Source organism: Acanthisitta chloris, unplaced genomic scaffold (assembly GCF_000695815.1).
Source record: "Acanthisitta chloris isolate BGI_N310 unplaced genomic scaffold, ASM69581v1 scaffold6065, whole genome shotgun sequence".
NCBI classification, from domain to species: domain Eukaryota; kingdom Metazoa; phylum Chordata; class Aves; order Passeriformes; family Acanthisittidae; genus Acanthisitta; species Acanthisitta chloris.
Window position 1 is genome coordinate 18045 of NW_008675267.1, and position 27294 is coordinate 45338.

The 27294-nt window shown below is 51.1% G+C and overlaps 2 protein-coding genes across 2 annotated transcripts in view; one reads left to right on the top strand and one right to left on the bottom strand.

Moving 5' to 3' along the window:
- Positions 1-971: 971 nt before the first annotated feature.
- Positions 972-12498, top strand: UNC13D (unc-13 homolog D (C. elegans)). The gene is given in 31 exon segments (XM_009075674.1): positions 972-1004; positions 1264-1371; positions 1747-1806; positions 2042-2108; positions 2199-2376; positions 2741-2785; positions 3204-3272; positions 3486-3555; positions 3892-4005; positions 4272-4364; positions 4624-4727; positions 4982-5099; positions 5710-5834; positions 6095-6185; positions 6358-6414; positions 6501-6598; positions 6824-6875; positions 7187-7317; positions 7639-7759; positions 8311-8454; positions 8621-8719; positions 9088-9294; positions 9427-9495; positions 9856-9935; positions 10149-10254; positions 10331-10402; positions 10525-10608; positions 10891-11011; positions 11594-11717; positions 12075-12280; positions 12395-12498. Coding segments are annotated over 31 exon segments (3150 nt in total).
- Positions 12499-19508: 7010 nt separating this feature from the next.
- The window catches only part of UNK (unkempt family zinc finger), a gene marked incomplete at its 5' end in the record, with an annotated part of 23592 nt that continues 15806 nt past the window's right edge, over positions 19509-27294 (bottom strand). Inside the window, 6 exons of the mRNA XM_009075675.1 lie at positions 19509-19664; positions 20327-20584; positions 21104-21285; positions 24132-24320; positions 25892-25993; positions 27102-27276. Coding sequence (XP_009073923.1) covers positions 19509-19664; positions 20327-20584; positions 21104-21285; positions 24132-24320; positions 25892-25993; positions 27102-27276 — 1062 coding nt within the window. The remainder of the gene's footprint in view (positions 19665-20326; positions 20585-21103; positions 21286-24131; positions 24321-25891; positions 25994-27101; positions 27277-27294) is intronic.

Below are 27294 nucleotides of genomic sequence, written 5' to 3' on the forward strand. Positions count from 1 at the left end.
TGGTGTTGCCTCCTTGTACTCCCAGAGGCTCCAGCACCAGGAGCAGTAATAATGACACAGGGGCACTGGTCTCCTTCCTTTGGTGGTGTCACCCAGCTCGTGGCAGTGGCAAAGTCACCACCACCAGGCTGTGTGACAGGAACAAGTTGCTGGGCTGCAGTGGTGACAGAATCCAGACCATAGCTGGAGAAGCAGATGCAGGCTAGGCTCAGTCTCAGGGGGGAACAGGGGGTGAGGATGGGATTAGCTAGGGAAAAGGATGCTTCTGGAAGAGATGGTTTGATCTCCCAGCTGGACTCACGCAGAGCTGGGATGAGTGGGAGGTGGTGACATTTTAGGTGGGGGGTGGCAGGGCAGCAGGATCCCCCCAGCCAGCCCTGGAGTGACTGCCATGGGAGCCAAACTGTGTCTTGTCACATCAAACCTTTGATTTAATTCCCGTTTGGAAAGTCGGTGCTGCTCATCCTTCAAAGGGGGAACAGACCTTTGGCTCAGCAATGCACCCTTGCACCTTTCAGAGGTTTGGAGCAGTGCACCAAATCCTGATGCTTTTGGCATCTCCTTGCCCAGCTTGCAACTCCTCACTGCACTTTGGCCACCTCTTCCCTCAGCTGCTTTGGTCTCCAGCCTGGTCCTGCTGGAGTGAGAAACTCTGTGGGGCAAGAGATGGGTGGTTGGCTTTTAAAGCCTCCTGTGGGTCACCCCAAATTGCTGTTGCCATCCTCAGTTTCCTCCTCAATTGATGGGGCTGTGGGGTGAAGCCTTCCTGCTGTCCTGGATGGAGGAAGTGGTCACTCAGCCACAGGGTGACTGCAGGGTGTCACAGCATCCTTTGGGGCAGTCCATCCCAATGGGCTGTGGGTCATGTCACCCCATCCTGGCTGCCCTGCCCTATCCGGCCACAATTTCCTCCTCAAACCATCCTCTACAAACCTGACAAGAAATCTTCTCTACTTCTCTTCTCTCTCTAGATGGATCTGTCCCACCGGTTCTCCAAGACAGAGGTATGGGTATGGCCATGCCACAGTCTCCCTTGGTGGCACCGGAGGGGGTGGCAATGCTGGTGGAGCTCAGGGACATGGCTCAGCTCATGGAGACGCTCCCTAGGGACAAGCAGTAGTGGGCATGCAGGGCTGGATGCAGGGGGGTGATAAGGGACCTTGGGGAGCTGCAAAGGGAACATCCCCCTGATCCTGGAGGACACAGGGAGCAAGTCCCCACCATCCTGGCCCCATGTGAGGTGTCAGCTCTGTCTGCCCACAGCTGGCCCTGCTCTATGAAGAGGTGCTCTACACCATCCATCACCGCCTGGGAAAACCTGAGCACCACCACGTCGCAGACTCCCAGGAGCTCTATGCCTACGTGCAAAAGGTGAGTCCACTCAACCTTTCCCACGACCCGTCCAGTCTCCCAGCTAAAGGGGATGGTGGGTGTCACTCAGAGGGAGTTTTTAACAAGCACCTTAAAAGATGTAGCAGCAGCATCCAGCTGGAGGGCTGGGACAGCCTGCAGCTGGGAAGTGTTAGCCCTAGGGAGACATGTTTATCTTAGGCTGGGGGTGGTGGGAAGAAGACTCTCTCTCAAGAGCTTTCAGCTGCTCCCCAGCCCTCCTGCTGAGGAGCTCTTTGGTCCTTTCCTTTCCCCTGGAGCTGCAGCTGGCTCCTAGGGAGCAGAGGGAAGTCCCTGGCTGCTCTCCATCCCCTATTAACAGGGAAGCATCCATCACCAGCCCTGATATCCACACAGGCTTTCGGCATGGACGCAGAGGAGCACAGCGTCATCATGCAGCAGGTCATGGAACTGGAGGTAGGCAGGGAGATGGCATCTCCCCAGTGTGCTGCTGGGGCTCTGCATTGGGGTGGTCCTGGGGGGCTGCAGTGCCTCCTGGCCCCTGTGTTTGGGATTTAGGGTGCCCTGGGCTGTGCTGGGGGAGTCACTGCCTGGGTGGAAGCTGATGGTGTGGTCCTGCTCGTGCCCCATCCTTCCTTCCTCACAGGGTTGGTGGTCCCCCACATTCATAGTTATTTTTTGATTCTTCCAGAGCCCAATTTACTGCCTGAAAGCAACTGTGAAGGAAGCCAAAGGAATCTTGGGCAAAGATGTCAGTGGTAAGTGCAGATGTCCCATGGGTGGGTGTCCCATGGGAAAAGGGACAGCTGCTGCTCCCAATGGGAACTTGCATTCCTCCACTCTCACAGGGTTCAGCGACCCATACTGCCTGCTGGGCATCGAGGCCAAGAGCCAGGAACCAGCCCACCCTGACCACAGGAAGAGGATGAAGGCTGTGGTCAAAGACCTCATCCCCGAAGACCAGATCCATCGCACACAAGTCATAAGCCAGAGCCTCAGCCCAGTGTGGGACGAGACATTTATCCTGTAATCCACCACTCCCTGGCTCTGCTCTCTGGAGGCTGGAGGGGGTAGCCAGGGCTCTTGGGGGTGTAAACAGGGCCTCACCACTCACCCCAGCCAGGCCTGGAGCTCTGACAGAGTGATGCCCACTGGGGCTTATCCAAGATTTCTGGTCTGACCCATGCAGCAGGTGCATGGAGGTGACAAACAAAAAGCAACGGAAAAATCCCTCCCTTGGGGCTCACCCAGCCCTTCCCCAGGCTGTGTGGGGTGGTTTGGGGTCTCCCCCAGGGAGGAGCCATCTGCCTGTAATCCCCAGCTCTCCTGCGTGCTTGCTGCTGGTCCCTCGGATGCTGCTCGAGTGACAGCATCCCACTGTGCCTTGCAGGGAATTTAAAGATGTGGAGAGAGCCAGCTTCCACCTGGACATGTGGTGAGTGGCAGCAACCCCAGTCAGCAGCCCTAATCCCTGGCCTGAGGGGTCCTGCCTCCTGGGAGGGTCCTTGAGTTTGTCCTTCAACCTACACCCTTAAAAAAGCCCCAGAAACCAGCTGGGGACCATTTTCCCTATCACTTTCTGCTGGAGGAGATCCCAGTGCAGGATGTGACCTGCATGAGCAGAGAACCCAGACTGGTTCTGCTTAGGCAGGGCTAATCCTGAGCCCTGGTTTTATTTATGGAATGAAGCCATGTCCTTGCAGATTTTGGCTCAACAGCTGGTTTTGGGGGTTTTTGGGGTTAGCCTCAGTCATGAAACTTCCCCCCTCCTGTACCTTCCCTTCCCTGCCATCATTTCAACTCCCTTAATTTCCTTCTCTCCCCTCCTCTCCTTTCTCCTCCTGCCCTTGCAGGGACTCAGACGTGGTGGAGTCGATGCGACACAAGCTGGGGGAGCTGACAGACCTCCATGGCCTCAAACGGTTGGTGCTGGTGTGATCCTAATGGCTCATTGGGAAAGAGGGTTTGGAAAATGCCTATTTGCCTGCTGGATTTTAAAAAAACACCTGAGGGAGGGAGGGAAGGAGGGAGGGAGGGAGGGAGGGAGATCTGTGTCTACCCTTCTTCCCCCCAACCACAGCTGGGTCACAGCTGCAGGACACCTTCTCACCCTCTCCTCTGTCCATGCCTTTCAGGATCTTCAAAGATGCTCGCAAAGACAAAGGGCAAGATGATTTCCTGGGGAATGTGGTCCTTCGCCTGAAGGTGAGCACCACAGTGCATCATCCTCTGCTCCAAGTGTCTCCCCAGGTGCAAGTTAACCTCATGGGACATGAACAAGGGACCTGGCAGGATCCCAGCACCATGACAGCACCCAGAACACCCAGCTCAGCACCACAAATCGATGCCAGGCCCCTCAGTGTGGTGGTGGATGCCCCAGTGACTCCAACACAGTCATTATCATCCTGTATTTTTAACCCAGTACTAGAGTGATCCAGTAGAGCATCTTCCTGCCCCATGAATGTAGTGGGACCTGGCTGCTGAGCGGGATCCTTCTCCTGGGAGGTTGCCCAGGGCTTCCCTGTGTCTCTGTGCCTGCAGGACCTGCATTGCTGGGATGACCAGTGGCACCAGCTGGAGCCACGGACGGAGACGTATCCCAACCGGGGACAGAAAAAATGATGCACAAGAAGGGGGGAGAGGATGGAGAAGGGAGTTTTTTCACATTGCCTTGACAGGATGGGACAGTTGTCTGTTCTGTGGGGCTTATCTCGAGGTCACAAATCCCTGCCCCAGGACAGAGGTGTCAGCACCAGGGTTTGCATGTACTGAACACCCGCTCGACCCTCCCCTGAGCTCTGTGCCTGCATGGGCACCCTGCACTTAGTGCACCTGCACCCCTTGGCTCCCTGGCCCCATGCTTTTCAGGTGCTGTGTCCCTGTGTGTCCAGGCAGGTTATGTATGTCTTGTCTCTTTTCAGAGAGCCACCATGTGCAGCAGGACACAGCCAAGCTACACTGTCCATCGCCACCTCCTGCAGCAACTGGTGTCCTATGAGATCCTGCAGCACCAGGTACCAGTGCTGGTACCAGTAGCAGAAGCAGCTCTCCAGCAGCTGAGCTGTGTGAGGGCTTTCTGTGAAGCCCATCACCCCTGACACAGCCTGCAGTGTGATGGGAACAAGGGTCAGGATGATGCCTGCCCATGCCTGGAATCCTTACAGGGCACCTCTCATGGTCCTGCTAACACCCCCCACCTGGTGCCTGTCCCTCTCCTCGCTCAGCCTGGCTTGATTCAGGACACCAGGTCACCCTCCTTTTCCATCCTCACAGGCTGGCAGCATTGCCTGGGATGGGGAGCTGAGCAAACATGCCAGCACTGTGCTGTACCTACATGCCACGCAGAAGGATCTCTCCGACTTCCACCAGGTCATGGCGTGAGTACTCCACACCTGGGGAACACCAGTGCAGCCTTTGGAGGCTCAGGGGCCCTGACACCTTCCCTGGGACCATCTGGCCATGCTGATCTCTCCCAGGAGCTCAGTGTGGTGGTTATTGCCCCTTGCCCCCAGCAGACCTGTGTCCTGCCCTTGCAATCCCAGCTGTCACTGTGGTTGGGGGTGCCCCATGCTGGTCCCTGGGTGCTTCCCCAGCCCCCAGGGGTTCAGCCCAGCCTCTCCCTCCTCCCCAGGCAGTGGCTGGCATACAGCAAGCTCTACCAGAGCCTCGAGTTCAGCAGCAACTGCCTGCTCCACCAGATCACCAGCATCGAGTATCAGTGGGTGCAGGAGCGCCTGAAGCCAGAGCAGGTGAGGGGCTCTGGCATCACATGGGGGGCAGAGATCAGGGAAAGTTGCCTCATGCACCTAACCCTGAGCCTCTCCTCCCTGCTCCCAGGGCCATTTCCCTCCCTGTGTTCCAGGAAGGGCAAAAGATTGTGGGGTAGGAGGATGTCAGGGTGGCTGGAAGGCATTAACCAGGAGAAACAGCCATGGAGAACAGGACAACCCATGGATCAGGGAGCCCCTTTGCCCTGGGGAGTTTGACCCCCTTATCCACAAAGCAGACCTTATCCTCTGTACCAACGTTCCCCTCTTCCATCACTGCCATCAGGTCAATCACAACTCCCTGCAAAACTTAAATATGACCCAATTCCTGCTTTTCCCTGCCTGTTTTCCCAGATCATCCTTGCACCCTGCTGAGACCCCGAGTTTTCCATGCATAGCAATCAGGTTTAAGCAAAAGCTCAGTTCAGCCCCTCCAGGGAGAAGCTATCTGAGGCACCAGAGGTTTTTCCCATCCCTGGAGCAGGCTGGAAAGGAATGGGAGCCACCAGCTCCCTCCACCCTGGTGCCATGGTCCTGCCAGCATCTGCCTGCCACTGGGGAGGACTGTGCATGTTTCCTATCTTCTCCTCAGAAAGCAGAGCTGGCTGAGTCCTTCCAGTCCTTGCTGACTTATGGGGTCTCCCTCATCCGGAGGTACCGCATCATTTTCCCCCTCTCTGTCCCAAGGTCCAAGGAGAGGCTCCAGTCCCTGCTCCGGTGAGTTGGGCACTGGTGCCAGCTGTGTGTGGGGTTGTAGGGCTTGGCCACTGTGATGGACAACCCTGTGAGCTTGAGGAAAAACCCATGTGAGCCCTTTCTAGACTGCTGTAACACTTGTCCTGTCCCATCCCTCGCCCTGGGCTCCCTGTGGGGGATGTTGTTGGGAGGGGAAGTCTGTGTGGGTAGGGTCTCTGGGGGAAGAGGTGGTTGTTTCTGACAGCTGGTGCTGAATTTCACTCAAGGCACTCACCTTGCAGGGTCCTGGTGCAGATGTGCAAAATGAAAGCTTTCCATGAGCTGTGCACACTCAGCCCTGACCTCCCCCAGATGATCTCCACAGCACTGAAGGTACCAGGGGTCTCACCCATCCCTCTTCAACCTGGTGGTCCAAGTCTGTGGTTCTCACCACACTGAGCTGGGTCCTGACCCCTCTCAGGGGACAGGGAGAGTGAAGGGGAAGACAGACCTGTCTTTGCTCCTCCTGCTTCCCTGCCATCCCACCAGGGCTCCTCTTTTGCAGTCAGGCACAACAGAGTGGTTTCACATGAAGAAGCAGCACCTCAAGCCTATGGTGAAGGTCAGTTCCAATCTCTACCTCTCTGATATGGTAAACTCATCTCAAAATCTCTTAGCATACAAAACAAGCTGTTCCTTCCTTTGCAGAGCATGGAGGAGAATGGCAAAGCCTTGTCCAGACTCCTCCTGGAGGTGATAGATGATCTCCAGCAGTGCCAGAAAATCTGGAATAAATTCTTCATCAGGTAGGTTTCAGAGCTTGATCACTCCTCATCCACCTTCCCTGGGGTCAAGAGCAATAGGGCACAATAGCCTCATTCCTTGGCTCTTGGACTTCACAGGTAGTGTCTGTGGTCCCATCTCTGCCCCTTAGAGCTGTACTGTCTTCATCCTCAAGGCAAGGGCATGGCCAGGGAGGGTTTGCTGGGCTGGGACTGGCAGGCTCCTGACTCCTCATTTCTCTCTTGTAGCACCTTGAAGTTGAATATCTTTTCCATCGCCTACCTGGAGCTGGAGAGCCTGGTGAGAAAGCCTGGGCTGCTCTGCACTCATGGGACTGAGGTCTAAGGCCAGGCTGTGGTTTTTGGCCACTCTTCAGGTGGTAACTGCTTGTTGCAAGCCTGGAAAGGGAGCAAGCCAGGGAAACTTACCATCTTTCCCTGTGTGTCCATAAAGTGACTATTGTCTGCTTGCTTGACCCAATGAATCTCCTGAAATACCACCCAAAAGGAAGAGGAGTCCCCTGAGCTGACCCTCATCCTGTGGCTCCAGAAGGAGCTTTCCCAGCCAGACCCTCACTAACAGCTGTCTCCACATTCCTTGCTCCCTGCCAGGTGGCAGAGAATGTCCAGGAGGAGCTGCATGAGGTTGACAGCAGCATGTCCAAGCCCACTGCTGAGAGTCTTTTCCAGCTCTACATGAACCTGCAGGAGCTCTATCGGATGAAGGACTTCCTCCCAAGGAGGTATCCAACCCAGAGAGAGGGGAGATGCTGAATGGAGGGATCAAGCAGTTAATTGAGAGGAGCTCCAAATCCTTTCCATTCACCTATATCACCAATTACACCCCAGGCAGACCAGGCTGTTAGTGCCTGGTGTCAATGGGAGCATCACCAGGAAGGTTTCAGGCTTGGCTCTGGGTGGGATTGATGGAGCAGTGGAAGTTTCTCTCTATCATGTTGCTGTGTGCTGCCTCTGCCTCAGGACAGTTCCTTGTGTGTGAAAGCAGGAGGGGTGATACTCAGTCCTTGCTGTACAGTTGGAGAAGCTTGTGTCTTCATCCACAGGGATGGACCTCTGGCTCTGAGCAATTATCACCAGTGGTTCAAGGAAGCTGTGCCCCAGTGGCTGCAGAAGGCCTACACCATTGCTCTGGAGAGGGCTCAGAGAGCTGTCAGGATGGACCAGGTAATGTGAGGAGAACATCTCCCTCCTCCCTTTGGGGACACTCCAGCTTTCCTCCATGCCTCACTGCTGTGCCTGGCTCACAGTACTGAGACCACCACGTAGGTGCCTCTTGCAGGCTGGTTCCTCTCCCAAATACATATCAAAGGATGTGGTCTCCTGACCAGTTGATCCCACTCACCCCACACCACATCCCTCTGCCCCTCCTCTTGCTGCTGTCTGGCAGCCCCTTTGAGCTGAGGAGTCTGAGTTTGGACCATGCTGGGAGCATCCCCTTTGCTTTCAACCTCTGGAAAAAGAGGAGGGAAGGCAGTCATGAAGCCATGGGCTCCTTGCCTTGCTTTTCAGTGAGGTGAAGCAATGCTGGATTGGAGTATGGAGGGAAGCAGGGAGCTCATGCTGTTCTATCCATCCTCATCTCCTCCACTCTCCAAAGTGGCTGTGTGATGACATCAGGATATATGGAGCTGATGATGGGCCAGAGAGCCCCAAAGCAAAGGAGCAGCTCTCCTTGTATGTCTGTACAAGCTGCATTTACCTTCTCTGCCCCTCAGCTGAAGCCCTTTGGAGAGCACAACAAGCACAGCACATCCACTGTTGACCTGTCCACCTGCTACGCCCAGATTGTCAAGACCTGGCAGCAGCTCAACTGGCCAGACCCTGAGGAAGCCTTCATGATCATGGTGAAGCTCGTGGAGGTTTGTTCACCTGGGCATCAGCAGTTGGAGGCTCCTCTCCTGCTGTTGGAGAAGTGGCTTCATGAATGGGGCCAGTATCACATAACAATGTGGTGGCATCCTCTGACCCCATGGTGGTCCCTGTGCTGTCTGGTTCAATCACATTGGCTTCTTCTCTATCCTGCAGGACATGTGCAAAATCTCCCTGATGTACTGTCGGCTCATCAAGGAGAGAGCTGAGACTCTATCACTGAGTGAGCAGAACGAGGGCGAAGGAGCCAACAGGGTTGGTACTGGGGCAGGATCTACTGCTCTGGGACAGGCAGGATTTGGCCATGGTTTCTGGGCAAAGAGGGACATGAGCTGCTGAGAACCCAGTGCCATCCTCAGTTTGGGTTTCATGGGGATCAGTTGGCCCCCAATAGCCATAATCCTGGAAAATCTGGAGGGAAATGGTGTGAGCTGGGGGAGTGGGTTGGGAATGGGAACACTGATGAGGATGAGAATGAGGATGGGTATGGGACTGGGAATGGAGATAGTGATGGAGATGGGACTGGAGATGAAGATGTGGATGGGCATAGTGCTGGAGATGAGACTGGGGATGGGATGCACCAGGGGGTGTGGGACACCCTGACACAGACTTATCTCCCCCAGCTCTGCATCGTGGTGAACAACATCAAGCAGCTGCGGCTGATGATCCTGAAGCTTCCATTGCAGCTGGACTGGGCCCAGCTGGAGCAGCGCATGGGGGCTGTCATCGACCAGCAGCAGATCCAGCACACTCTGCACAACCAGCTTGACAGCACTATCTCCTGCCTGGACCACGAGGTCCAGGACGTGGTGCAAGCCCTGGCCACAGAGGTGACCACCTGCCACTGATCCCCCTTGGCCCTCACCTGAGCCATGGTGCTCCTGGGATGGAGACAATGTGAACCTGAGCATGGTGGTGCAGAGGGCAAAGCCCCAGTGTCTACCTGTGTTTCTCCCTGGCAGCTGGAAAAGGGCATTGCCAGACACATCCATGAGCTCTCATCTTCCAAGGACACACGGGAGCCTGAGGATGTAAGTAACTGGCCCAGGCCCTCCTGGAATATCTTTTTTGGCTACTATGATTAGCCCTTGCCTACTAGGCAAGGTGGAGATGGAGGTGGAGGCCTCCATCACCCTTCCCCACCTCTTCCTGCCCCATGCCTGGATCCCCACCAGTGATGGGGCCTAGACCTTCATATGCTTTGCTTGAAGGCCATGTGAACAGCAGGACCAGGCACAGCCTGTCCATGTGCTCTGTATGGGAGGAACTTCTCTGAATCCTGTTCCCTGCCCTGCTGGCTCTGTGCAGCAGTGCTCTGCCCCTATTCCCTCTGTGCCCTGCAGGGTATGACCCCCCATGCCCTCCCCAATGCCCCTCTCCTCTCGCTGCAGTCCATCATCCCACTCATGAAGTTCTTGGAGTCTGAGCTGCAGTATCTCAACGAACATCTGGTCCAGGAGAACTTCAAAAGGTGACCAGGGCACTTGGGATACACCACTAGCATCACTGTCCCTTGGGCATGAGTGTCCCCCCAGCTCCATGGGGCTTGGGCATATCCCACTTTGTGATCCCCAGTGGGATGAGCTACTTCTCTCTGTGGCTCTGCAAAGCCCCTCAGCTGAGGACCATGCTCCCAACCCATCCTCCAGACCCTGATCACAGCCTTCCTTTCTCCCCCCTGCAGCCTCCTCACTCTCCTCTGGCATCACACCCTGTCCGTGCTCTCGGCAGCTGCAGGGCCACAGGTTCCCTCAGCCCAGCACTACAAGAAGCTGCACTGTGCCCTGAAGGTACTGAGGGGGGAAACAGGGGGTCACCAGCAGGGATGGAGGTTTGGTTGGTGGCTAACAACATCCTCCTCCCCAGAGCCTGGAGCTGTGCTTCCACGCCGAGGGCTGTGGGCTGCCGCTGGAGACCCTGCACAGTGCAGCCTTCCTGGTACAGAGGGATGGGGAGGGGGGAGGTCCCCAAGGGTTTCCTTTGGGTGCTCTCCAGAGAGGGTGCCCCAGGGCTGTGGACCTGTCTGTGTGTTTGATTGCCACTTCTCACCCTCCCCACAGTCGCTGGACACTCACCTGGCCCTCTGCTCTGCCACCAGCCGCAAACTCATCCAGAAATACTTCAGCAACAGGATCCAGCAGCAGGTAGGACTCCAGATGGTGCTCCCAGCCCCTTCCCACATCCCACCCTTCCACACGAGACTGCCTGTGCAAAGGTGGTATTTCCTCACCACCCTCCCACTCCTGGGGCTCTGTGGGCAGGTTTTGCCCTGTGGTGGGCAGGAGGGGGCTCAAATCGCATCTCTGAGGATGCCCATCACCCCCTGGGTACCCCAAAATTCCTGCTCAGCCTCTACCAGACCTTGTGCATCCCCTCTATGAGGGTGCTGGAGAGCACCACCCTTACCCTTGTACCCCACTGCTCAGCTGGACACCAGCTCAGAGAAGTATGGGGCCGTGACAATCAAAGCACTGTATCGTCCTTCCGAGCAGAAACTGCGCGTGGAAGTGCTCAACGCCTCCAACCTCATCCCGCTGGACTCCAACGGTGGGTGTGGGTGGGCTGGGGATTGTCACCACCCCAGGACTCCCATGGGTGGGCTGGGGAGCTCCACTGCCCCAGGCCCCATCTCCAGTCCCCGGGTAGGAGAGATGGTGGCAGTGCTTGGATTAACGGGACTGTCTTGATTTGTTTTTGCATCCCAGGAGGTGGATTTGGGGAAGAAGGGAGGTTATTGCACTGATCTGGGGTGGTCCAGTGGGATGTGGCAGGCAGGACATTGCCCTCAGCTTATGGCACAAGCAGGAGGCTCTTCTTCATCGTGCAAGCGAGTGGCAGACAAAAAAATCGTGCCAGTGTGGCAAGGGATGTTCTCCCGGGTTGGCTGTCGTTTGGGGAGCTCTCCAGGAGAGGTCACTCCTCCTGCAGCCACCCGTGCCCGATCGACGCGTGGGCAGGCTTGGGATGTTCCCATACCTTCCCAGGAGCTTGGGATGGACTGGGGGTTGTGTGAGGGTGCCCTGCCCACCCCCAGGCACCTCAGGGTGTCCAAGCCACCCCAGCTGGGCTCGGCCAGCCATGCTGGGGCAGAGGAGTCGCAGTTGGGGGCTGATGTCTTCACCCCACCAGGCTCCAGTGACCCCTTCGTCCAGCTCACCCTGGAGCCCCGGCACGAGTTCCCCGAGGTGGTGGCACGGAACACCCAGTGCAAGAGGAAAGAGCTGCACCCCCTTTTCGATGAAGCCTTTGAATTGTATGTAGGGCCTGACACTCCCAGCCCCCCAATCCCTGTAGCCCCTCGTGCTTTGACCGAGTCCCTGCCATGGGGCTGCTGCTCCAGGAATCCTTGGCTCCTGCCCAAGGATTTCACCCTCTGCACCGCAGTGGGGGCTCACAGTGGGAGTTGTGTGGGGGCACCCCCAAACACCTTGGACCCACAGGCGGGTGCAGGTCTGTGCTGGGCTCTGTGCTTTGAGGGGTTGGGTTCAGTGCAGTGGCTTCCCATGGAGCATCACCGCTGGGGGACCCTGTTGGGTCCCTGGAGGGAAGGTTGTCTTTTTGGGACTGAAGAGGTGGGATGTGATGGTTCCTGTATCCCATGCCCCTGCAGCTTGATCCCCCCCGAGAAATGCCGGCAGGAGGGTGCCTGCCTGCTGCTGACCGTGTTTGACTACGACACACTGGGGGCCAACGACCTGGAGGGTGAAGCTTTCCTCCCCCTCTGCCACCTGCCTGGCCTCGACGCCGATGAGGACGAGGCTGACATGGGTCGAGTGCCCCAGACCCGTCTCCCCCTCACCCACCCCAAACCCACAGGTACGTGGTGCCAGGGCTGGGCTGAGCCCTGCTGAGCCCCTGCCAGCCCCACAGCGTGAGGAGGGGGCTGCAGTGAGCATCTCCCACCACCATTCCCCTCCTCTCTGACAGGAGATGAGATCCTCCGGCTGCTGGAGTCCAGGAAAGGGGACAAAGAGGCTCAAGCCTTCGTTAAGCTCCGCAAGCAACGAGCCAAGCAGTCCAAGGAGACAGAGTGAAGGAGGTGGAGGAAGAGGGTCCTGAAATGAGGGGTCTGGCCAGTGGGACCCCAGGAGTTTTGTGGTGCTGGAGCCACAGCCATCTGCAGGGACTGGGGGGACAGAAGGTGTCCCTGTGCCCCCACCATCTCCCAGTGCCCAGCTCATCCCCACCCTGCAGGCAGCAACGCTCCCATGAGCCTGAGGAGGGTAGGCACACGGATTTCAGGGCATTTCTTTGTCTGTCTGGTCTAGCAACACTACAGAAGGATGTGAAGGTGTATGACTGTTTGTCACTGCCAGTGACACATCTCCTGGCCAAGTCTCCAACCCTCCTGGCTGCAACGTCAGGACAACGTAAACACATCAGCATTGATGTGGGCTGGGGACAACCATGGCCAAACCTGCCTTCTTTTTGGTTTTTTTTCCTCTCTCTTTTTCTTTTGGATAAGCCTCTTATTTTAAATTAAAAGCCACAAAGCTGATGCGTGGGCTGAGTCTGTGCAGGGAGTGCTCTGGGGCAGTGGCCCTGTGCTGGGAACAGCAGCAACACAGCAGGGTGGGACAAAGCATTTGGGGTAGGGTGGGAGCTGCTGAATTTCTCCTTTTTTAAAATCTGCATAGCTCTTGTGTCTGTTTATTTACCACTGCTTGCATGGACCTGCTGGAGCTAAGGGAGCCTGGACAGCAATAAAAAGCAGAGCATCACAGTCCTGGCAGCCAAACCAGGAGGCACTTTGGGCTGCTGACAGCCTGGACATAGGGCACAGGTCCCTGGCGTCACTCCCAGCCTGTGCCAGCGACCTGGGTCCCTCTGGCAGCTCTGCAGGATGCATCCATGTGGGCTGACCCAGCATGACAGCAAAAATGCCTGGCAGGACAGGTGGTTGTAACTATTTCCTGGGATTTTGGAGCTTGTTTTAGCTGCACTCAGTACTATACACCTGAAGATCCCTCTGCCCCAACCCTGCAAGAGGGTGGCTGTGCTTGAGCTGCAGAGGGTCCCTCAGAGCTGCCACATCCCAGGGAATTAAAAGCATCACCTTCCCGGGTGCCTGAGCACCAGCTGCTCCCTCGGTGGGCAGAGCAGCCGCTGGGTCAGTTCAGGTCAAATCCTGGATGTGGGGGTGGGAAAAAAAACAACCAAGCTTCTTTGGTATCTGTGTGACAGAGCCCACAGCAGGAGGGATTAAGGCACTGCCTGCTCCCAAGGAAGCCATTTGCTGGCTTAAATCACTCCTTTCAGTGCAGAGAAATAAACCTCCAGGGAAGGCTGTGGGACTGCAGAGATGCAGTCCCAGGGCATCATTTCAGCTGGGTCAGCACCTCACGCCTGTGCTCCACAGCTCGTTTGGAGCTGGCACCTGCCAGCAGCCAGGCCCATGCTTTATTCCAAGGTTTGGCTATAAAAGGCTGTAGGTGTGAAGGTGTTTTTACCTTATTTTTAGCTGTGTGTTTACAAATCGCTGTGCTCGACCTGCCATCACCCCGAGAGCAGGTGGCATGGGCTGACCTGTGTTTTAAGGTGGTTTGTACTTTATTTTCCAAGGGGTTTTAGCTTAACTTTTGCTCAACTCCAGGGACTTCTGTGGGTCTTTTCTCACTCTTTCTCTTTACAGAGAAGGACTAATAAAACCTTAAGCAATGAGTGTAACGATCCCCATGGAGCAGAACAGCCCAAGCATTAAAAAATATAGCTTGAAGCACCCAAAACCAGCTCCTGGTAAATGCAAGGCTGAGAAAGAAGAAGAAATCATCATCCTCCTGAGGGAAGAACCCGACACATGCAGATTGCTGCAACACAGGAGGGAAGGGGCAGGACCTGACATCTGATTTTACTGTGTTACTAACAAACTGCAGTACAAATTGGGTGATTGACTTATGGGAAATGGTTGACAAGTTTGAAGCATTAATTAGACCAAGCCTAAAGGTAATACTTGGATCCAGAGGTAAGGCATGTGCTTTTGGGTGCCAAAGTATGAAAATGTTTCTATCCATTGCACAGGCACAGAGGCCCAGGGCTCACCTCTGCCCAGCCTAGCTCTTACTGGAGACAAATCCTTGCTCACACCAAGAATCTGGGTGATAAATCCACTCTGCTCTGTGTTTTTGCCACTTCCAAGGAGTCTCTACCCTACCCAAACACCAACTCACTGTGATTTTTGTCACTTCCAAGGGGTCTCTACCTACCTAACCACAAACCAGTTCTATGATTTTGCCACTTCCTCAGGGTCTCTGTCCTACCTAAACACCAACCTACTCTGAGATTTTGCTACTTCCAAGGGGTCTCTGCCCTATCTAACACCAACCCACTGTGATTTTTGTCACCTTCCAAGGGGTCTCTGCTCTACCTAACCACAAGCCCACTGAGATTTTGCCACTCCCAAGGGGTCTCTACCTACCTAACCACCAACCCACTCTGATTTTGCCACTTCCAAAGGCATCTCTACCCTACCAAACCACACCAACACTCCCCTTGTTCTGTCACACCTCAATCATAAAGGTGAAGGACAACCCCTGTGGAAAAAGGGGTTTGATCCAGAAGGAATCTGAGGGAGAAATTATCCATGGTTGTGTGAAAGGGAGAAGGTAAAACTGGCCATGGCTCTGTTGTTTTGAGAGCTCCACCCCCCAGGGCTCCCCGGCGCACATCCAGCCGCAGACATGTGCACACACACACGCTCACACAGCTTTGGTTTGTAGGTATTTTTTTTCTTAGCAAAAAAATAAAAATTTATTGTCCTCTAAAAAAAAAAAAAAGAGAAAGGAAAAAAAAGAAAACAAACAAACAAAAAAAAATCCATCCTGCCCTTGGAAACTGTGACACAGATTTGAGTTCTTTCCAGCCCCACATGCAAATTCACTCTGCCAAGAAAAGAGTCTAAACCAGGTTTCCGACAGCCAAAACACATATTTACAGAGTACGAGAGAACGACAGCTGAAATCACAGTTCTATACATGGAATCAACAACACGTTTTACACCACTGATCACCATTCTGCCAACTTCTACACGGACTAGGGGCTCTTCTGCCCAGTGCCCTTCCTCCTGGGGAAAGCAGGGAAGGGACTGGGCATGAATTGCCACCAGAAATACTGCAGTGTGTATTATTATTTCTTTTTTAAAACGTATACTGTATTTAGTTTGTTTTAACATTGGAAGCTACGGAGTGGGGAAGCCCCAGGAATCTCTCCGAGATGCAGTCACTACTTTGCAGGAATACTTCACCTTTAAAATACTAGGTTTTACATCAGTAACATCTATTTTGCTGTTGGCCATCACTCCAAGGATTATTAGAATTCTGGAGGAAAACACTGGTCATAATCTTCCTTCTCAGATGGGGAAAAAGGAGGAAGAGAGGAGGTTTGGAGGCTGGTTGAACAGCAGTGGATGACTGAGTCCGGTCAGCGTTAGGGCCTTCCTCCCAGGGTAAGGAATTCTCTTCATTGTCTCAGCTGCACAAGCCTTGCAAGTGGCTCAGGTTCAGCTTCAGAGATGTACAGAAAGTGTAAAACCCCAGCGGGGGTGGGGATCTGCTTAAGGAAATGTGCTCCAGCTCTGAGACCTTGCCCTGGTCCCTGCGGTGCCACCACAGCTGGCACGGGGCTACAGCATCTAAGGCTGGAGATGAGCTAAAAGTGGTCCTGTGAGCCCAAAACTGGTGAAATCCTTCAGCTCCTGGCTCTCATCTACAGCTCTAGCCTTGCTTTTCGCTCTTGCTCTACACCCAGGATAGTGTTATCCTGAGCTATCATCTCCTAGATTGGTTTTCCACACCAATGTAAAAGTTGATTGACCTTTCAGATAGTGTGGTTTCACAACACAATTACAACTCCCTTCCCCCAGCTCTTAACTCACAAGTGTCTGACCTGCACAATTAGTCACTGAGGTCAATGCTTCTGAAGCTCCCAAACATACGTAGGGAGGAAAATGTCGTTATCCAACACGGAGTCTGTGTGAGGAGGCAGGACCCAGATGTGGTCAGGGCTGTTCAGCAGCAGCAGCTGCTCCTCAAGGAGCCTCGTGGACCCAAACTTCATTTTGAAGCCCCCTTAGATCTGCTGTGTTACTGCATGCCCTGTAAAGGGAGCTCCTGCTGCAGAAGGAAGCTGGACAGTATGTGACAGGGGCTGCACTGATTAGCACCAGGTTTATTTCAGCTCTTCTTACACCACACAGAAGCTGAGCACAGACTCTTAAACCTTAACTGCAGTGCTGTGATTATGGTTTGTCCTTCCTGCCTGGGGCAGGCAGCAACAACTGCTGGAGTGGGTCAGGAATGGTGCTCCTTCCCCCCTGCTCTCATCTCATTTGGTTTGGAAATTGTCATGTAAGTGGCCCCTCAGAACATTCACAAAATCTGCAGGGATGAAGTTCTCTTTTCCATCTGATGCTTAAGAAAATAAATTCACATTTCAGGTAATTCTTTCTGGTTTGTCGGTTTGGTTTTTTTTTTGAAAGCAGAAAACAAAATTCCAGGAAACCTAAATTTAGGAATTGTTTCTTCAAGAACCAGAGGAAAGTGAGAAACAAGTCTCTATGTGCTTGTGCAAAGAGAGTGCTGAGAGAGGTTGGGGTGGGGGCAAGGGAAGGGGCTAGTGCCAATTCCTTCAGGCTGCTCTGCTGTGAGTGCAGTGTGGCAATGGAAAGTTTAATTTTAAGGGCCACAAAGTTTGGTGAAGTTTGGAATTCTTTGGTCCTTCAGTCTAAGCTTTAAAACAGAGAAACTGTTTTTACTCAAAAGGGAAAAAACATATTTTCTCTGGCCTGGAATTTTTTTCCTTGCACCCCTCTGACCTAAGCAATGTACCCCATAGAAACTGAGGGCAAACAGTTTTTTATCCCTCAAATCTCCCAGTCCTGCATCACTCCATGACTGGAAATCCCATGGAGACAGCCAGAGCTGCCAGCAGGGGGCAAGTTCCAGCTGAAGGGACGAGTGGGAAGTGGATGCAGGAAGGGAGATGGGCACTGGACAGCTCTGGAAAAAGAGGATTGGTGAAAGGCAGCATCACCCTGAGCAGCCCCCAGGGAGGCAGGGGGAGCAGATAAACCCCCACCCTCATCAAAAGTGTTACAAACCATAGCCAAAAATGGGCTGATCAGCTCTGCTGCTTAGAAATATTAAAGACCTGATTAAAGAGTTTCTTTCTTATGATTTAAGTTAGCTACAAAAAAACCCCAAAAAACAAAAAACAACTTTTTAGTAAATTTTTTACCATAATTGGGCTTTTTCCTCCTCCCCCCACTTGTAAATTTTTCTGTTTTATTTTTTTAGTTTTCCTAAAAAAAAAAAAAAGAAAAAAAAAAAGAGAAATGTTCATGTACTTTAATAAAAGGTCTCTCCTTAAGATCAGACCAAGGCAGATGTGCTGCCCCATGGCACAGACATTCAAAGGCTATAACCAAACAACATAGCCACAATAGTCACTCAACAGTGTCTCTCCATAAAAAAAAAAAATTAAAAAATGATGCTAGTTACAATAAAATACACATGGAAAAAAAAGCATTTTTACCAAAAAAAAAAAAACCAAAACCAAGTTAATGGGAGAACATAAAAAAAGAACTACACAGAGCTGCACTTAAAGAGATCATCTGGGAATGCATATTAACCCCTTCCATGGAGAGGAAAGGTGGAATTATGGAAGCAAACCTAATTATGTGTTTGTATTAAATATGAAGCTTTCTGAGAGGCTCTGGTAAAAATTCAGTTTTCCTACAATAGTGGGCTGCTGGAGGTTCCAGTGCTTTTCCAGGTCAGGGAGGGGCAGCACGGGAGCATCCCAGTGCAAAAGAAAAGTGTTTAGTCAACTGAGTGGCCTTTTGGTTGAGATCCCAGCAGGTTACTGCAATCCACCTGATGTAAAAATCCAGTGGACACACTGGTAAGGAACATCACAGGAAAGCTCAGCTACCTGACAGGTCTAAGCTGGTGGCATTTCTCTGCCATGCTGGACTTTCTCTGTCACCACACACATCTCTAGCACGAGGGTTTCTGGAGGCAGAAACCTTCCTTGAGCTGCTGACACAGGCAACATTGACTCTGTTCAACAAAAGTGTCCTCAGCCTACCTGGAATTGTTTTGTGCACTTCAGCACTGATTACAAATCAGGTCCCTGTAGCTAAAACAAAATTAATCTGGTCTGAAACAGTACAAAGCCTCTAGACAGCCACCAGACAAAGGGGTGTCTAGAGAGAACTAAACTCTGCATCCAAATTTCCTTCATAAAGGGCTTTAAATGACCCAAGGGTAATACTTCTAAGGCTGCTCAGACCTGGAACATGTTGGCTGTATCAGCAATGAACACTTAGTCACTGAATTTTGGGGCTTGGCTTGCTCTAGGTCCAAAACAAATGATTTGAATTTTTTTTCCCTCTTTTCTTCTTTTCATACAAATATACAAAGAGTGTAAAAAAAATTTAAAAAGTGAACTTTGCTGCTTAAATGACAGACAAAGTTCTTGCACATTCAGAGCTGGGCAAATGAGGCCCACCAGGCAGGTACCTGGTGGAGCTTCCATCAGGGAGGACAACTCTAACCAAGCTGGGTCAGTGAAAGAGCAGGGAGGCTGAAGGCATGACCAAGTCATTTCCATCCACCTCGATCCTCCCTGTGATCTCAACTCTTCCTCTGGAAAGCACATGGAAGCCCCTCTTGCCCACTCTAAATCCTTCTGGAAATAGTCAAAAATTTGTTATCACCTAAATAGAAAAGAGGAGAAACACAGACTCTTTGCAAATGGCCCTTTGATCTGTATTAAAAACAGCTCTCAAAGTTCCTCAAGAGTTAGAATTAGTGGGGCAAGGGTGAGGGGCAGTTTAGATACGGGATGTAAAATATTAAAAAGTGCTCTGCAACTAATTTTTGTTTCATGTGTGTATGTGCCTGCGCGTGCACGTCCCTACACAGACACCCCCAGGCACATACACACACATATATACATATATATATATACACATACATATATATGTACGTATGTATAAAGTTAAAAAGTTCTATAGGATATGATTAGAACAAGTGTCCTTGGAAGGTCACGACTGGAGAGAGTGGGGCCTGTTGGGATGGCAGATGGGGCACTCGCCCTCTTCGGCGCACGTTTCACACAGCACTGCGTGTTGGCACGGTAACACCACCCGGTTCTCCTCCTGACACTTAAGGCATTTCACTGACTGCATCTGAAATACTGCCTGTAAGAGAGGGGGGGACATCATCAGCATCAGGGGCTCCCAGCAAAGGGGCTGTGCAGTTTGGGGAACAGCAAGGAGGCAGCAGGGAAGGGCTGTCCACGCCTTCATCTTCTGAAGCAAAAGCAAAGCGGCACAGCATGATGACTTTAGGACCTTTAGGATCAACAGAGCAGCTTTCACAGAATCACAGAATGTTCAGAGTTGGAAGGGACCCAGGAGGATCAGAGTCCAACTCCTGGCCCTGCACAGGACACCCCAACAATCCCACCAGGAGCATTGTCCAAAAGCTCCCGGAGCTCTGTCAGGCCATGACCACTGCCCTGGGAGCTGCTCCACTGACCAACCACCCTCTGAGGTAAAGAACCTCGTCCTAATATCAAACCTAAACCTCCCCTGTTCAGGCCATTCCCTCAGATCCTGTCACTGGTTCCCAGAGAGAAGAGGTCAGTCCTTTCTGACAGCTTTGCTTCAACTCTGTACTTCAGGCATAAAGAAGATGGAGGTATTTTCCTGTAAGCTGACTAAAACCCACTTTGGTTACATCTACCTGGGAGTGCTCTGATATGCTTTGGATTTCTGGCTATACTAAAGGAAAGGGGAAAAGCAGCTCTGTGTAGGAGCAGGGAGAGCAGAGCCCTGCCCTGCAGATCCCTGGCACTCACCTTGTCGACCTTCTCCAGGTTTGCCCGCAGCTGTTTCTGAAGGGTGTAGAGCGACGAGAGCGAGAGCGTCTCCAGGTCAGAGAAGGAGCGCAGGAACTGCGGGTCCTGCCCTGTGTGGATCCTCTCCAGCTCCTCCTGCAGTTTCTTCACTTGAAGCTCCAAGGCTTCCCTCTGCTCCCGGGCCAGTTCACATTCCATGTTAGCTGTGTTGGCGCGATCATTTGCTTCCTCTGCCTCCTTTTTCCAAGCATCACAAGCCTAGAGGTTCCAACAAAGAGGGTAAAAGAGGTAGTCTGAAAAATGAGAATTCCAGGCAAAAGTATCCATTTCCATAAACTCCTTCCCAGGAGCACGTTCTGTCCAATCTGCCCTGTTCCCAAATTCTGAAATACCCTTCGAGCTTTGCTTCAAGGCACTGCTCATTCCAGCCACCACATCTGGTTGGGCTGCGGCTCTCCAGATCTGGCTCACACAGTTAAGGGCTGAACTCTGCACACTGACAAATGATCATGGATCCAAGTCAACTGGCAGGTCTGAGAGACTGTCAAGCACTTCAGTGCATCCGTTATGACCCCTTGGCCTTGAACCTGAGCACATCAGGCACAGGGATTCAGTCCCTCTTTCAGGGGAGAGGAAAGACTGAGAACACCGAAGAGCATCTGTAAAACCTACAGCTCTATTCGCCACCTCAAAGCCTGGAAAACTCCCGTTGAAAGGCTGACACCCCTCTAGTCCTTTACCCTCCCTAATCCCTGTTCACAGGAGTTGCCCAAGTACCTGTTTAGCTTGTTTCCAAGACTCTTCCCACTGCTTTATTGTGCCGTTGGCTTCATCCAGTTCTTGCCGTAGCCGTGCCAGCTCCGCAGCACCTGGACCTGACAGAAATGCAGGTGAGGTACTGGGCGAAAAACTCCCCGAAGCAAAGTGTTCCCATATGCTGCTGTTCATCCCATTTAAACCTGTTTCACAGGGAAATAGAGAGGGTTATGTCACAGGTGCTGGCAATTTCCCCAGTTCCTCCCTACCCCTGTGAAATCCAGGACTCAAAAATGTGTAAATAGGATAAAAAGTTCATCCTAAGAATCAGTTTCATCCCCAGGACCCTGGAGTCCATCACGGAGGGACTTCATAGGGAAATCTCACACCATTAGGCCTCATCTTTAGTGATACAAGGAGGATCCATGATATTGAGTGGAGGCAGCTTTTGAACCAGGCTGTTTTTAGAAGCATCAATTTCACAGCAGAGCTGACTATCAGCCTGAATTCCCTCTCTCATAGGAGAACCTCTGACCTGCTTACTCCCTTCCTACTTTTCTGTGCAGCAGAGCCACCAGCACTGGTGAACAGACAAGGTTCACATAGCCCAGGTGATGTCTGCTGTCATGTTATACCCTAAGAAACTTCTGCTTTTGTCTCCTCAGCTTGGGGCTTAGAAAAGGTGTGTCACTTCCCAACAGTGACACGAAAATGTTCTAAGTCCTTACTGTTTCCATATGCAAGAAACAGAACTAACTGGAAAATCCTGTTTATCAAAAGACAGAGACAATAGCATCTACATCAGCTTCATCCTTGGCAGAGTTCCAGCACGGACCTAGTGATCAGCACTGGAGAAAACTAACCAACCACTTTCCTATTTTAGCTTGTTCAAATCACTTCTCTTTTCAAGAAGAAATTCAAGGCTTAGGAGACAAAGCAGTAGAAAAACAGATGTAGACAAAACTGGCTATCTTTTCACAGAGTCCAGTGTTTGTGTTCTTTCAGTAACAAAAATATTTTCACTTAAAATAAGTACCCACACTTTGGACTCAGGGGAGAACTAGTAGGAAAAGCTAATAGAGACAGAGTGATGTGGACTCTTACCCACACAGACATGCTCCAGTTGGATGTGGGAGTCATTTTCACACAGTGGTGCTCACCACTGGCTGCAAATATTCCTAAATTGAGCTGCATTGGATAATTCTGATCCTACAGCAGCTGAACTGACTGTGTGTGCAAGCAAACCCTGGAGCCAACTGCCTCTCACATAGGTCTAACCCAGCACCACTGACTTCCCATTTAGTACCAGCCAAGACACAAATACTTACAAAAAATACAGCTGAAAAAATAGTAACTTGTCTTCACCAAGGGCTTAGGCACATTAGCAAGTCATTTAGCAGAGCAGCAAGGGATCACTGCAGGCTCAGGCCACTTACCACAGATCCATTTCAGCTGCTCCAAAGGGTGCTCAGTTGAAAGCAAGAAGTTTTAATGGAATCCCAACTCACATTCTGCTTTTTAAACTTCAGTTTTCTTGAATGGGAACCTAGCACTAAGCACACACATTCTGCCACAATGCTGACCAAGCTGATCTTGTACCTTGTTTTTCACTCCCTCTTTCCATCTGCTGTTCTCACCTCACATGTGAAGTATCAAGCCCCTTTGGTCAGGAATATTTTGCACCTAGCACAGTGGAAACCAGCCCAGACCTAGGTATCTTTAACTCAACTGCAATACAAGTAAGTAATAACTACACACTCTACACCTTCCCTTATGTGCATTCAGCAAGTTACACAGAGATTCCAGACTGCCAACTGCTAGGCTACTGTTTTAATACCTTCTCAAAACCTCAGCAAAGGCTTTTTTTTGTACTACAGGAAAGCATCTTTTTTCTTATAAATAAATTACCTGAATGCATTCATGAATTTCCTGCATTTTGGGGGCTTTTAATTTGTATAAATACACCACTAAGATAAATATAACTCCTGTTCCTCCTGAAATTAAAAGCAGGCCTTATCAGCATGTTTTCCTTTCCTTGCTAAAACTGGGATGAACTGCCAGATTCAACCCTAATTAAGAGCAGAGATGCCCTTGGATGGCTCTTATGACAGTAACTGTAAAAGCTGTTAGAGCCAAACAAACAGCAGTGGCAAGCATGGCAGAATGGGTTTGGGCTGGGCAAACAAGGGGTGCAGTTACACAGGTAAGTATGTGCAGAAATGGGTTACAAAAGCATGGAATCATTTTATTAGGTTAAGCTGAATATTGAAGATTTAAATGTATCTCAAATTGGAAGAGGTATTTATGTCTAGTATCAAGAGGTATTTACTGTTACTAACAGAAGGAGCAGAACTGGTGTCACTGGAACCTAAAGTTTTACTCCTCAAGGTAACCCTGAGTCTTGATAATAAAATGGATTTGGCCCCTCAGTTCCTAGTTCTTCCTGATACAGATGAAGCTCCAAAGCACTTTCTCTTCCTTCAGCTCCTCGTACTGGAAAGAGATCCTCAAGGAGGGAAGGAGCAAAGGGGACAAAGCTGGAACACTAACTTTTTGCAAGTCCACACTGCAAAACTGGTGCAGAGTGTCAAATATGAGAAAAATTACAATGAGCCAAGCCTGCTCTAGAGCTCCCAGAAGCCAAACTGACCCACGAGCAGACCCAAGGGCAAACTGCAATCCCCACCTTAACTAACCAAAGCTGAGGACCCAGCTCTGAGTTGTACATGGAGTGAAGTCTCAGCAAAGCACTTTTGGCTGGCAAAGGCAGAGCTCTTTACTTGAAAGACATCATCAGAGCAAGTCAATTAACCAATCTGCCCCTTTTCCTCAGCCTAGAAACACAGGAAGTAGAGGGAATTGCTCCCTTGTTCACAAGGTATTAGCTGACTTTGGTGAAGCAGCTCCTAGCGCTGCTGCTGTTCTCATGGGAAGCAGAGATACAAATGACAGCAGTGAAATAACACAGTAAAATCAAAGCTGACTTAAAAGAAAATACTTACATGGCACAGACAGGCATGTACATGGGACACACAGACTGTGCATTTACCTAATGATCCATGAGAAGCTGATGTCCCCAGGAACGTGTTTTCTGATTGGCTTAAGTGTCCCTGGGGCTGATGGAGGAAATGCGATGAGAGGCTGACCGGTGGAGAAGGAGAGGCAGAGTGAAAGGAGGCAGAGCTTCCAAGGGACCCAGGGATATTAACAGGAGCAGAACTTTGCAGCAAACTCCCACCTGGACAAAGAACACACAGAGAGGATGGCTATGTATGACCATGAAGTATGGGCACAGGGCAGGAGTTCAGAGCAGAAGGCGTTAGGTTCCCTTTCTCCTCCCTAAGCCCCTCGGGATTTCCTCCACTTCTCCTCGTGTTTCATTCCCCTCTCAGCCTTTAAGAGGAGCCCTGAAGCTGCCATCCCGTGACCCATGTAGGTTAAGACCCTCCAGAATTTGTCCTCTCACTTCCCAGTTCTTCCTGATACAGCTGAAGCTCCAAAGCAATTTCCTCTTCCTTCACTCCCTCACACAGGAAAGAGATCCTCAAGGAGCATTTTGTCATTGGCCAAAGTAACAAAAGGTTTTCTGAGCAGAGTTCAGTCCCTGTCAGCCTAGAGAAGATGAACCTGGTATCTGGTGAAATATTTTGTAATGAAAAATTCACTTCTAAAACATGTGCCTTTAATCCTTCCAAACAACCTAGAGTGAGAAGACAATCATGCTGGGTGAGGTCATGATCTTAACCACTAAAAGTGACTAGCTTTAGTTAGTTTAGACATACCTGAGTGCCTGGATCTGTCAGTAACAAAAAAGCCCAAATAAACAAAAGCCCAAGCTCAAAAGACACCAAGTTCCCTTACACAAGAGGTCACTCTGCCTGCCACACACAGATTAAGGGAGATCTCAGCCCTGCTCCCTGCTCTCTCCTGATCTCCCTTCTTAGAAGATCACCAGGTGACACCCAGGCTTGATGTGCACAGAGGGAGAAGCAGTGCAGAGGATCTCAAAGCCACTGCAATGGGGAGCAGCAGAAGCAGGGCTAGCAGCAGACAGGTACAGTAAACTCTCCGACCAGGCTCATCTTTGGCAGAGGAGTGGAAGTAATATTCTTTAGTGTTCTTTCCATGGGTCCCTTCCTACCCCAACACAGCTCCAGGCAGCATAGTTTCCTTGGAAACCTTCAGACAACCAGAGTTAGCTCCTGTTCAAACACCTGCTTTACACAGCAAGGGTAGCCAGAAACTACAACCACTTCCAATAAGGTACAAGCTGCTGGACATCCATTTGAGACAGGTAGAAGAGGCCTTAGCCTACCTCCACGTATCAAAATGAGACAGACATTACAGGAATCAAATCAGCAGACCATGATGACACTCTGTGACAGATGGATAGCATTACCAGGTCAGTGAGTTTCCTGTTACAGCTAGGGAGAGTTTTCTGCTTAAGATGCAAATCCTTATACTTTGGCCTGTTTTCAAATGTATCAGATGCCTTCTAGAGTCTACTTACACACTCCAAAAAAAAAAGAAACAAAAAAAAAGGAGAAAAAAAATCAAGCAAGTCCCATTCAGTCTCAAGAAATATCCCCAAGACACCTGGGCCCAATGGCAACTACTCAGCTCTGCTAGTCAGCAAGGGCAAGTCCTCACTTCAGAGATGCTCAGTGGTTGCCAGAGTGGGTTGTAATTGCTGTTTTAACCAATGTTATTCTGGGGCTGGTTTTAGAGCTCTGTTGGGCTGGCTCCACTGAGGTGACTGGGCAACACTGCTTGGCAGAAGATAAAGAAAGCTCTGTTGCTTTCATGTACCTATCATGATGCCACTCGTGTGGGGCACTGTGCTGCTGTCAAATGTCTTCTCCAGGGCAGCCACTCCGAATTCATTCAGGTCCAGGTCATCCAAGGCAGACTCTGCCAGACACAGAGGTACCAATTATGTTATAAAGGACCAACAACTTCAAGAGATAGGATGGCCCAAAGAGCCTACATGCAGAGGAGCCTGTGCTCTCTAGTTGTCAGGGCCCTACTCGATGCCCTGTTCCTAACTGGTTTGGCAGAAGTGTCATGGGCAGCTTTCCAGTTCAGGTTCTTTCACCTGATCTGATTTCTTTTTTTATTTTCTGAAAACAAAAATCTGATGAATGAACAGCAGATCCCATAAGCCTTCCCCAAACTGCTCTTTTAAGTCTGACCCTAATATGTAGGAATACTTCTTATGGCATGTCTGGGTTTGGCTTCCCAAAGAGCCACTTGGAAAAGCAATACTAGTAGAAGGGAACACCTGAAAAACATCTCTGAGGTTCAAAGATAAGGGAAAATAAAGCTTATTAATGCCTGCAGGGGTTATATCTATTTGAACATGCCTCATCACTGATCATGATCAATATAATTCCATCCCACACATGCCCACTCCTTTCTATTATTATTTTTAATAAATTAGTGAGATCACCTCAAACTGCAGATTTAATTTAACAAAAAAAAGAAAAAAGAAAAAAGAAAAGAAGAAAAACAGGTGACCAAAAAAGCCTGTGCCTATCTAGGAGTGACTCTCCACTCTCTGGACTCTCATTCTCTTTTTTCTTACAGCCTTTGTCCTACACTCTATGAAGGGCAAGTCCTTACAATCTACCTGGTGGTTGCCCTGGCTATAAAATTGTCATTTAGAACGTTAAGGAGTTGTAACTGTGTAAAATGCCCTTGTGATTTCCTGCCTAGTCCAAGACCTCTTTGTCACTTTGACAAACCTAAAACTAAGGCCCCTTTACACCATGTGACATTTTGAGTAAGTGGCTCAGAGCCCTTCGGTTGGTCCCGTGGGTGAATTTCATCCATAATGACCTGCAGAAAACATCAGATGTGTCACAGTCACAGAACAAACTTACAGCCTCAGGGATCTGCCAGCACTGACAGAGATGGAAAACCGGAGGTCACTGCAACACCCAAACTACTCCAATTCTCATACCTGGTGATCCACGGTTGAGGAAACCCTATCAGCTTAAGGAAAAAAAGGCAAAGTTACCTATGACAGACTCAACGGTGTCACTGGTTGGGTAGAAAGGAAGGGCATTGGCATTCATGCCTGGAATGCTGCTGGTGCCGGCAGGGCTCGGGGGCGTTGCAGCCAGGCTGGAGGTGATACTAGAGGAGATGCTGGATGTCAGTGGGCTCCCCACTGGGAGAATACCCAGTATGTCCTGAAACAAGAGTTTTAA